Genomic DNA, 12,843 nt, shown 5'->3' on the forward strand with positions numbered 1-12,843 from the left:
AGAAGGCCATTACGCATACTGTAAACTCAAGCGTTTCTCATGAAAATACCAGGGGACGAAAATGAAAAGATGGGTCCCTTTATCCTTACACATGGCAGGCAGTGATGTGGCAATGCTGACACACATGAGACTGTGCTCTCCCAGATGGCTTACAGTTTGCCTGACCTCAGTCTGACCACCGTCACCTCTCACAGAGTCTGTGGCCTTCACTGACCAGTGTAGCAGGCTCCGGCCTCTCTGGGACAGGGCTAAATGCAGACATGGGCAGGGCACTGGCTCAGAGTCCAGCTTTATCCAGACCAGAACTGACCTTTTATTTCTGCAAGGCTGCGCGTAAACACCGTCCATCTCCTGCCATTTGATTAATGTAGATTGTAGCTTATTAGTTGGTTGTCTTTACCAGAATTCCTGATGCTATTCAATCTTGACAATCAAGTCACTGATCAAAGCAGCTCCAGGCGTACAGGCAGACAACTGAAGTTGCACTACCACGTGTGACAAATCCTACTTACTGCAACATGCATGCAGTACTGTATACCCTTGGCAGTCTATTTAAGCTGACAATGCCCTGCTTGCAAATACTGCGAGGACACTGCTGCTTATGTCACTCCTGCAGCTCCTTTTGGTTTCATATGTTTTCTCCAGGTTGGAAATAGTGGTCACTCCCCGTTCTACTCCGTGCTGCGCTTCAACCATGCTTGTGGGAGCGAGAAGGTCAGAGGAAAGGGGGTTATCGGTGGTATCTTTGCCGAAATAAAGCTTATAGTCTAGGCAGATCATATGATTGGATATTGTAACACATGTTAGTATTTATCTTCCCTTTGTCCTTTAAAGACACTGTCAGACTCTGTGTTTCTATATTTTACTCATGTTAGTTTGCTGGTTGCAACAGTAACACAGCACATGTAAGATTGGCGAAGTGGTTGACAACAGACTGATGACTTCGAGTACTGATGACCTACTGTAGTTTAAAATCAGTTTGCTGCTGTTGTGGGTGTGACAGATAGTGATGAGAAAAGATGCAGCACAGGCAGAGCAGAGTCAGATGTAAGCCTTTTAAGTCACATGTGTTATTCAGCTTTTTTTCTGAATCATTTCTTGCCGTTTGCTCCCAGCCTCGTAGCAAATGTTCCATAGTCTCGTACGTACTGTTTTTCTTCTCAACCTCGGCATCTCTGCGTCCCACGTTAAGGCTGTTGACTTGATTGTGAATTGTGAAAAAGTCTTATGTACAATCACCAACGCGATGCTAGGGGCTCCTCCTACTCAGCTTCTTGTCTGACAGCTCCATTCCTGAAAGCAAACACAGTTTAATTTACAACATTGTGTGCGGGGCTTGTCCTGCCCAGTGGGGTCTTTGTGGGTTTCCTGGCTGTGCTTTGGATGTGGTTTATGTGCTCCGCCTGCTGCGTGAAGCATGAGCAGCGGTAGTCATCCCTTTCATTTTATGGCACTTTCTGGAAATAAAGGCATGCGAACAGATGAGCGACTGAGCATTTCGGGCGTGTTTGTAGATGGAAAATGAGCAGGGTTTTATCGGCTTAATTGGCAAACAAATTTTGATTGTTCGTCAGCTGTCCGGCAGTGAGCAGTGGGGACTGGTCTCAGGTTGAGATTAGCATGTGGAGATAAATAAAAAGTGACCCATGACTCGTACAAGACGGCATTACTGGAATGTGCTGGCACTAACATGGAGAATCAGAAGGTGTCTGAAGCAGCACAACACAGACTTGCTTTTAAAAGTTGTCTTCTCAGCAGTAGCCCAACCATCCATGAAGTCCTGTCATGTCTGAATGTTTCAGGCCCCACAGCAGGTTTTTCTTCACTCTCTTTTATTCCGGGTATTAGAGCACATTCCTGATGATTAAAGAAATTCCACTACTACTTTTTATGATTGTTATAATTATGAGACCTTTACATCCCTGTGGCTGTTCCAGCTGAGAGACCGTGACTGTGTATTGCAATTTAAGGGGAGAAAACAGCTGCTCTCTACAGTGCATCAATGTGAGGCATCAAAGAGACACTTTCACTCTGTTGAGTCATTCCACTGTCTGGTACTTGTCAGTAAAAGCCTAAGGTGAATGTGAAGATGATGGGGGGGGGGGCTGCTCGTCCTTAGATGCACTCATGCATTCTTTTAATTTTAAGGTCTTGTTTTGTGGTATTGGCAACACCATTGCATGGCTCTATTGATATTAAAAAGGTATATTGAATTAATCTGAAATTCAGCCTGTGGAAAGTAACTTGGCTGCTGCAACTGGTTTGTTTTGTTATTGAAGCTGTATTATGGTCCAGTGAGAACAGAGAGGTGAATCTCAAATGCCCAGAATGTTTCGCAGTGCTCAAACTATGTGTTATCCGTCATAACTTATTTTGTTCTTCTAGTCGTAGGTTTGCCTGGGCTCAATATCAAATCCATGACAAATGTAGCAAACTATTGAGTTTGAAGTTTCAGGTGGTTTTTAGAGTTTTAGGTGAACACGACTTTGAGAATTGGGGTTCACAACCATCTCCTCAATAAATGAGTGCCTGGGTTATTTTCCTAAAGAGGGAAATGCAGAAGCTCCATACTTTTGGGCGCATATCTGTGCCAAATGGTATGGAACTAATCTCCACTGAGCTATTTCTCATTAGAGATGGGCCTCTGGGAGGTGCATCGGTGTGTGGACCAGGGACAGGGACATGGAAGGAACTGTCTGTTCCTGCAGATGGACTTCATTTAGTGTTGGGAAAGAATAACTTTCTGACAGTTGTTTTATTGCAGTCCAAACTACAAGGCTAAGTAGAGGAGTACAAGCCTCTTTGTACCAATGTCAGTGGAACTCTGCTCAAAAGAATTTCCCTGCCATGCTGTTACTGATTGACACACACATGCACACAAACCCAAATTAAAACATGCTCCTGAGATTAATTCAAACCCAATGGCAGCCCAAGTGCTGATGCATCACTGTCGCAGTGCTGTGCTGTGAGCTGGGCAGAACCATCACTAGTTGTTAAGCGGCGCTGGGTGTAATTTATCTGTTGACTGATTAACATCCAGAGTCCATGAGGAAGGGCAGTTAAGACTTTGAGAAGAAAAAGCGCACATTGATTCTAGGCTTGGGCTGAAGTAGCACCACAAATCAAGTTTGCTTTGTATGGTGAAGGTGTGATGAGTAACCCAGGGTATCCCCCATCTGCGTTTCCGCTCGAGTGATCAGAGAGCTTGTCTGTTTAGAGATCCCTAATCTACACTCTGAGTCATCATCCTGAACTACAGAGCAATGGATATGGCCCTACCTTGACCTGCAGAGGAGGGCGCAGTGCGGAAAAAGCTTTGTTTCCCCCTGTACCTGAGCCCTCAGCCCTCAGCCCTCACAGATACATACAAAATGATAGAACAATCACAAAGTGTAAAAGTTTATGGTGTTTTTAGTTGTTGTTGTTGTTTTTTCCAGTTAGAGTAAGAAGGTGCTTTGCCACGCACAATGATTACGATAAAAATGGAATCAGAAGGGCAAAAAGGAGTTTGGAAAAGAAAAGAAAAATGTGTCCGTTTTGGGGAGAGATTTAAAAGATGATGCCGACTTTAGCGACCTTGATTTGCTCAGGCTGGGAGTTCCACAGCAGGGGGCCCGAACCAACAAGGCCCAGTCACAGCTCCTTCCTGTTATTTATAAAGACATAAATCACCAACATCGCACAGCTTCGCTTCCTAATACCTCTGGACTTGTAGAGATTTATTCTTTGTGGATGTGGTTGCCAGTGACTCGCCAGGACCCTTCCATAAAAGACCAATACTCATCTACTCATCAGGTGTCTGAGCCATGTACGGCACTGAACACACAAAACATTGAAAACTCTGCCTCACTCTTACCAAATACCGCCAGAGAAATAAATTAGAGACAAGACATCCTCTAAAGATAAGGAACTCTGCTGGAGCTGGATTGTGAGGTGTTTGATTTCAGCATTTTAACCACATATGGCTGAGTCCCAGACTGTCTGCAATACAGATGCATCTCCAGTGTCTTGTCTGTCTGTACTAGAGTGGATTTACACCAATAATACGAAGTGTGTAGAGTTACACTGCTGTGATTGACTTTTCCCAACAATGACATGTCCTGGAACAAGGCAAACTCTTGACTCATTATTATACATATATTATGTATATTGGACATATATTATACTCATATTATCATTAATATAATAATTCAGACTGAAGGGCCATTGCAATATATTTGATTATCATTAAATAGCTTTGTCCTTTTCACAAAAGGGTTGGATTGTACGAAGCTGGATAATAGTTGTCTCACTGTTGTGTGTTGTGTCACCGGAAAACACACCCTGGTCCGGTGTCTAGAAGAACCTCGTGTGTGCCCACAGACCTGGCAACACACACCCTATTTCTTCCTCTCTCCGTCTGTCTCTCAGTCTATCAGCTGAGGGGATTTACTCTACGGCTGAGGAGGAGGAAGAGGAGGCCAACAGCAACAATGAATAGAGGCTTGTTGCTCTGAATCCCAAGCGTATGCACTCATCAGTGTGTGTTTCTCACACTTCTGAAAAGAATTAGTGGCAGCTGTTTGTAAAGACAAAGATTTCATGGGCACGACTGATTTGTGTGTATGTGTGTGTGTGTGTGTGTGTGAAGGGTGTATTCAAGGCAACATGTAGATATGTGGTGCCTGCCTATTTGTTTCTCTCAACTGGATGTTTGGGTGTACAAGTTGTAACTCACAAACAGTAATAAGTCAAGTTCCTGCACATATAGCCAAGACTGCAACAGCTGCAGTGGTGAAACAGACAAGAGTCGAGCCACTCTGCAGAGTGCTAGTCATGTCTTTATGTAGTGTTGGTGTGTGTGTGTGTGTGTGTGTGTGTGTGTGTGTGTGTGTGTGTGTGTGTGTGTGCGTGTGTGTGCGTGTGTGTGCGTGTGTGTGCGTGTGTGTGTGTGTGTGTGTGTGTGTGTGTGTGTGTGTGTGTGCGTGTGTGTGCGTGTGTGTGCGTGTGTGTGCGTGTGTGTGCGTGTGTGTGTGTGTGTGTGTGTGAGAGAGAGGGAGAGAGAGATTAAATGAAACAGACTACCTCATTGTGTACATGCCAATCTCCTGTCAGATCAAGACATATCACCATGCCTTCAAGTAAGAAAGTATCTATGAAATAAAAGGAAAATACCATTTTGTATTAGAATTTTTTTAAAAAAAGCAACGGGTGCATAAAAAGATAACACAGGCAGAGAGTGAGAGTGCTGGACTGTACTGCTGCATTGGACTGGAGTGTACTGTATGTTGCTGTATCTGCAGCAGTAATGGGCAGGTTTTGCTGAGTCAGAGAGAGTTCACAGAGCAGTGATGATGAGTGAGCTATACTAGGACTGTGCTCAACGCTGCCACTCCCTGGCAGACTCTGCAAGCTGCACTCAGGCTGAAGTGAAGGATTGTCAATGTAGTTGCAGGAAATGTACGCCTCCATCACGAGCATCTGTCATCCGCCTGATTCCTGTCTTTAGTCCCCTCTGGAGTTTCCATAGCTGATTAATGGCTGTATTGTCTCTTAGCCATTGTGGTGGCTATTGGCTTAAGGTTCTGCCATGACTTTGTATTATGGTGAGCTACAGATATGGCTTTGTCAGCAGGAAACATCCTCTGTTCACTAATTCTCCACAGATGTGCTCTGAGTTGCTCCTACTGTTCTTTTGCTCTTGCTGCTCCTCATGTATGATATATTTCATCTCTAGCTACTTGGGATCATTTCTGCCAGTGACATGTGCATCATGCAGACACAAGTGATTTCAAAGAAGTTTATAGTTCATGGAAAAATGTGTGAAGCAAGTGAGGAGAGGAGTTAGAATCATTCCGAATCTCTTGTCCAGATTTGTTTTATTCACTTTTTGTATGATAATATTATAGAAAGATACCACATTAGTGACTGTCAGCTGATTTTTCCATTCTTTCCTTTTCTCTCTCCATACAGAAAAACTCTACAACTCGACTGGAAGGGAGCTACGACGAGCCCTCTTTTCCCTCAAGCAGATTTTTCAGGTAATTATTTCTCTATTCTAGCTCTTGCTGATCCTTCCTAAAACTGCAGCTCACAAGTTCCAGTGAATTCCACTGCGTTTTGTGTTTGTCATGATCTCAGATGCCTTTTTCGGAAAGGCAGCAGTCCTTGTGAGCCATGCATGCATGTGCATGAACGCACATTAACATGACAGAGCTATATGTAGCGTGCACACATGCATCAGCGCACACATGCACACTTAACACTTGCACTCGGCATTGTTTTCCTGAGGCAGAGTCGTGCTGCTGCTGAGAGTCTGCCTTCGTGGCAGCTGTGGAGTGTTCAGGTCTGGTCAGACTTCACACACACACACACACACACACACACACACACACACACACACACACACTTGGGCTGGGCTGGGCAGCCGACTACAGAGTGGGAGGGTTAAGTGACAGTTGGATGAAAAAGAGAGCAACAGACCTTGATGCAGATCCAAAATAGATTAGAATGGCTCACTTATTGCATGTGGCTTTGTAGGGTTTCAGTTGTAGAGAGTATTGATCATTCTTGTTGTGTAATAAAGTGTCCACTTGGTCTGATATCAGTATTACTTATCTACATTGCAGAAGTGTAGTGTACATGTATGAGTCTCACAACTGCTGCCTCCTGTCTCTTTAGTGCACTCCTGTATATTTAGACCGTTTGCCAAATGACTGGAGTCTCCATCACAGGTCTATGGTAAAGCTGTTCTGGAAGCACTTACGCTTCCTCCTGGGAGAGAAGGAGCCCTGACCACCTCACGGTGTTTATTGCTGTCTTCCCCTGTATCCCATCTGAACAGTAGAGTGTATCAGAAAAATGTTAAATCCTGCAGAAAGCCTCCTGCTTGGCCTTAAATTACAGAGTCATCGACAGGTGTGAGAGATGCAGGTGGTTTTGTCATCGAGGACAAAATGTGAGATGAAGTGGGGAGGCCGAAGCGACAGGAATCCATCTGAACAAGCTGCAGGCAGACTTGCATCGCTCACTGCGCTTGCAGCGGCTTTAACCAAATGTAAAAAAAAAACGATTGATATAATTTATCCAGCTGAGCATTCTGTGGAGGGTGAAATGAGAAGTGTGCTAATGCCTCCGGCAAACCACAGATCACATGAAGTCTGAATACCCGTTCTCTCCCTAGCTATTACTTTTTTCTTGACTCCTTAATAATACAGTACAGCATGCAATGGGTGTTGTTTAGCAATGAACAAGGTGATACAATAGAAAAGTTTGTCTTCAAATTTTCTGCTTTAAGTTGGTCCTACTGTATGCTCAAGTTGGGAACATTAATATCAGCAAATATCATCCCGAAAGTTCCTGGAGGTTTTTGGGATTGAATTACTTCCTTATCACGTGCATTTAACACGTACACGTACAGCTCTCTTAAGTAAATGCATGTTCTTTCATTCTTAGTCTATGATATGCAACCAACATTCATGAAAACCTATATGAATACATACATACTTATATATATATATATATATATATATATATGTGTGTGTGTATAATATACATGAATAATATACGTGTGTATATACTCAATATTAAAACAGTATAGTCTGTGGCTCTTTCTATGATGTATGATGGATCTTGAATGTTTTCCTCTTCTTTCTTTCTTTCTTTTCTTCCCAGGATGACAAGGACCTGGTGCACGAGTTTGTGGTGGCAGAAGGACTGACATGCTTGATCAAAGTGGGAGCTGAAGCCGACCAGAACTACCAGAACTACATCCTCAGGGGTACGTCCGCTGCAGAGGAGCACATCTTTGCACCAATAAACACACAGCATGCCTTCCTACTCTCTACTTTCTCACACCTCCGTTTACAGCACCGGCTAATCGAGGATGTTATTAATCAATCCTGTACAACTTTTCTTTCCATAAACCTATCCAGAACCACATGTGTTTACATGCACCATGTAAATTGATGATACTGCTTGATGACCCTCTCACACTCACACACTTAAGGTATATAAACAAACCCAAATGTGTGTCACAGATAATACGGACATCGGGCCAAGTTTGACAGCTGCTTAATTTATCTGTCCCATGTTGGTAAGGTGAAAGATCAGACGTGTTAAGGTCGGGGAGGGGTGGGGGCAGCACGTTCGGGGATACTGGAGGACCATTGCACTCCAAGGTCACTACCATTTAACAGCCTGCTGTGAGGGGGGCAGGCCACACGCTTAAGTGGCTAATAAAAGTTCTGGCAGGATATTGCAGATCATAAAACTAATTTTCCCTCCTCCCCCTCTTTTTTTTTTTTTTTTTTTTTTTTTTTTAAACTTTCTCTCGTTTTTATTTTTCCTTGTGTGTTCCTTCATTTCATGAAAATCTGTTGCACTTTTGTTAACCTCAGCAAGTAATCATTACTTCTTTCTTTTTTTTATCTACAGTACAGTATATGTTATATGGTATAAATATAGACACAAGTTTCATTTGAGACGAACGTTCTGTGGTTCAGACACCTCTGTATTACTTCATGAAGCCTTGCTAAAATGAGAGTCACAGTGTAGTTGACCCTCATGATTTGGGTGCTCATTTCAATCAGATATCAGCTCCCCTCATGATTATTCGCTTAGATGCTAAATGCTTGTGCTCTAATTTTCCAGCTTACTTATTGTTAACCTTTTCTGTCACTGAAAAAAATCAAAGAGCAAAGGGCGGATGTCTGTGGCAAAGTACTGTTGTCGCCCGCCGCCACCCAGTCCCCCCGGGCAGGTTATAAACATGAACATGATCCCTGCCTGGACTACCTTTGCCGGCTCAGATCTTTAATGTTCGATGCTTCATCTGAACTTGGCTCCTGGTCTCTGACTCAGACGGATAAATCACACCGGTTAAATGGCCAAAACAATGCAGAGGAGGAGAGCGACAGGCTTTTGGAAACGTCAGAGTTGACCACATGTAAGAGTTGTTAGTGTCATCGTGCTGTGAATGATGAGACCACTTCTCATGTCTTTTCTCTCTTACTTCACTCCTCCTTATTGTGCTGTCCCCCCCCCCCTTTACCTACCAGAGTCTTCTGATAAAACATCTGTGTCAGAGCCTTTCTGTGGGACTCTCTTCATTCTTTCATGTGCTAATTTATCGCTTCATCTCTGCGGGTTGGACAATTTCCCCTCATGTGTCTCCACATCACCATGAGAAACTAAACCAAACTACCACTCTCCCAAAAGCCCCTTTAACCTGTTTCAACTCCTGACCTAATTTCTCCTGACCAGCTGAGGAAATGTGGAGTGTAGTAGATCACCCTCCCTCGTGAGCCATGTGTTGGAGAACACAAGTCGAGCATGTGCTGGAACGCAGATGCACAGGTCAGAAATGTATATAGAGCTGGCCGCTTTACTCTTGATGACTTCCAAGAGGAGCTATGTCATAAGGATTCCCAGGAGGAGAGTAAATTAGTTGCCTAAAATTTTCACACGTGCACACAGACGGAGAGGAAGAGAGACAGAGAGCAAAGCAACAATTGTAACTGCTTTGGTATCAAACACTGATCACTTCTAATGGGTTTTTTTTTTTTTTGCTGTAATGTCTTTCAAGTTGAGGCCAGTAAAAAAACAAAAAGGAATGCAGCCTTGAACCCATCTGTCTGGTGTGTATTAACCCCCCTCCAACAAAACAATCTTGCTCTCTTTCATGAATAAAAATCAATCTTATGGGTCTTTTGTAGTTGAAAAAGGCACAGTCACACGTGCACACCAGTCTGCATGTATTTTACAAGAACAGGTTCCCAGCCTTAGCTCTCTGGAACATTGCCGTCATTGTAAATAGCAGTTCCTGCAGCTCTCTTAGCAATCTACACCATCTCACGTTTTTCTTTTTCCTCACTTTTTCATTCCATCTTCTCAAAGCCCTGGAGGTGTCTGTGGCCAGTTAGTGCTCCCTCAGTGATGTGGGTATTTTCTGGGTCTGCCTGGCTGGGATTCTGGCCCCTCTCCGGGCCCCTCACACCTGGCTCGGAGGGCTTCCAGACCTGGACTTAGCTCCTTGGAGGCCTTCGTTTTTTTGGCCCGGGGGAAAGCTTGTATGCCTTTATCACCCCATCAGCGGGAAAGGGTGTGAGGTCAATGTTTCAGAGGTGCCTATGCCATCTGGTACTCCTGTTGGCCTTGCACTCAGCCCTGGTGAAGTGCTGCAAACACACAGGAGCCCAAAAGGTAACGAAGGACTCATTAGTGATATTCATTCTTCATCCTTCAAAATATGCATCTGCATGTCGTTCGTTTCAGAAATTAAATGAACACAGAGGTTATGTTTCATTCAACACAGATCATCTAAGCTCATTTATACTCTTTGTAAAATACTTCTTGAAATCATAAATCTCTGGCTGATGAAGTGCAAAGCTGAGTGAAGGTTTCATAATGTATGTTTTTCTAGTTAAGAATGTTGTTTCTCAGACTGCACAGGTCTCGTGGGGTTGTAAAATGTTATTCCTCTTTCAAGATGTATTTCTCACCATTTATGTTTACATTTTAAGCTCCACTCTAAGTCTTTGGCCCTCAATCTACAACTCAAGTGCATGTGGAGAACAGATCCAACCTTTTCTCCGAGTTAAAATAGTTCATCGCATATAAAGAAAATTGACTTTTAACATCCAGGTAATGGACAAAATATTCTAACTAGAGCACTTAACAATAAAATGTAATCTAGTTAATAAACACTGCATTCAAAATTCTTACACTGAAGTCACGAAGCCCACATTAGAAAGTTAAGAGTATAGTGGGAATTGTGCACCCGGTGCACACACTACAAGATTTTTAGATGTCTTATTTTGTGCATCCTCAAGTATGCTTTTGTGCCATTCTGTATTACAAGATTGTCTATTCCATGTATCTTTTAAAAAGTAGGAAATAACACAGGTTGTCACAGTAACACATCACAACACATTAAGTGGCTCAAAAGCCTTAAAATGAAAGCAGCTTGTGTAAAAGGTCAAGAAGTTTCTGCACTAAGCTCAAACTTTTTCACTGTGGTTTGAAAAAAAAGAAAAAGAAAAAAAAGAATCCCTACGGTTCTAATTATCATGAGCAAAACAGGGAGACGAGGTGGAAGAACAAATAACAAGGTTTTTCCCGGATCGTCGTTCCACTTGTAGTATTTACAGAAAGAGGACCAACAAAAGTAACAACTGTGTTTAATTGGTAACTGTAAAAATGGGAGCGGCGGACGGAGGGCAGATTAAAGACAAACCAATTACAGTCAACTTGAAGCAATTATTCTCCGCTTTGAAATGTTCACTGTTGACATTCCTCACCATAAGCTATGTTTTTAGCTACACTTTCTCTGTTTGCGCTTCTTAAAGGCCATGCCATCTCTGTCTGCGCACCGTAGTTTACAAAACACTTGCTGTCTCTACGCCTCGGTGGAAACAAATTGGAAGTGAAGCTTAAGTTTTTGATCTATAGGAATTTAGAGAAACTGTTTTTTTGGGGTTTTTTTTAGTTTTTGTTTTTTCTTATAGCTTTTCAAAGCAGTCTTGGATACTGGAAAACACATTCTTAAACTTTGTATAAATTATCTTCATACCCAGAAGGCCATATCTCATCACCTGCTGTGTTATGTACACAAGCTTACACACTATAACTTATACTTGTGAATTTATAGCTTCCACAGAAATGGGAGTTGTGTTGTGATGGTCCAGAAGTATTAATGTATCAAATAAGTCATGCCCGTATTTCATTTTGTGCTTTTATCTCATCCTTTCTTTCTCTCTTCCTCTCTCACTCACTCACTCACACACACGGTCTCTATCTATCCATCTATCTATCAATCCATCCATCCATCCATCCATGTATGTGCAGTACAACTCTCTCTCTTGCTGCGATTTATGGAGCTCCTGTTTTTAATGGCACAGCCATTCTAATGCCATAAGTTAAAGCACCTTGACTTCCTGGTTTCCAGAGGGAGCTGCTCACAGGGCCTCTGTGGGAAAGGGAGATGTGCTTTAGTCAAGTGTTTCATTGCCCCTTAAAGTGTCTGGGACCTGGAACACTGTTCCCAATACAGCGCTCAGTCCAGCTTTTAGTGTCACACACAGCAGTAACTTTAGTGGGCAGCAGTATTTTTCACAAAGCTACAGGTGCACTCGAAACACAAGACCCTTTTGTTGAAATGGTAGTTGGTCTCTTTAGTGTTTCTCAGTGTCAAATTTTATTTGTTTCAGATCAGCGAGGCAGAACGTCCAGTGACACATCTGTGCAGCCGTTTTCATCTGTGTGCCAAGAGTATGTGTGTGATCCAAGCATCTTTTCACTGTAAACAAACAAAGCAGCTGATCATTCACTTACTCACTCCTCCCATTGAGTCGAAGGAGTTTAATCAGTGAAACCAGCTGCTGCGCTGCATATGTTTGGACAGAAGTGATCTCATGTAGCTCACGCCCCTACTACTCAGATATAAAATGTAATAATAATAGTTTTTTTTCAGTATACAATACCATTACATATTTGAGTGACATTTTATTTCTCTTAATTCAGAATCAGGATCATTGTTTTGTGTAATATCCGGACCCAAGTTCTTTAAATGTTTAACAGAGCGTAACTGAATTCTCCCCTTGCTGGTTTGACCATTTTGCTGAGCATTAAGTGAAAACCCAGGCATAGTTGGGTTAACAGCAGCGTTGGAAGCTCTTGTTGGAAAGCGTCTGTATTGTGTTGTCTGGCTGTGTTATAGGTCGTCTCTTCTAGAGGGGGGAGACCTTTTTACTATGGTCTATTGTCTGGGTGAACATTTTCATTCTGTCTGGACTGGGCTGAGAGGTGTCGTGCAATTTTATCAACGTACATGCTGGTTTATATAGGTGCGATCATGCAAGAATC

General features: G+C 42.8%; 1 protein-coding gene across 1 annotated transcript in view; it reads left to right on the plus strand.

Moving 5' to 3' along the window:
• Positions 1–12,843, plus strand: part of LOC111238807 (FH1/FH2 domain-containing protein 3-like) — a 100,248-nt gene that overhangs the window by 57,970 nt on the left and 29,435 nt on the right. Inside the window, exons 4-5 of the mRNA XM_022768494.1 lie at positions 5,953–6,020; positions 7,654–7,759. Coding sequence (XP_022624215.1) covers positions 5,953–6,020; positions 7,654–7,759 — 174 coding nt within the window. The remainder of the gene's footprint in view (positions 1–5,952; positions 6,021–7,653; positions 7,760–12,843) is intronic.

Source organism: Seriola dumerili, unplaced genomic scaffold (assembly GCF_002260705.1).
Source record: "Seriola dumerili isolate Sdu_G_001 unplaced genomic scaffold, Sdu_1.0 BDQW01001661.1, whole genome shotgun sequence".
In the NCBI taxonomy this organism is placed as follows: Eukaryota; Metazoa; Chordata; class Actinopteri; order Carangiformes; family Carangidae; genus Seriola; species Seriola dumerili.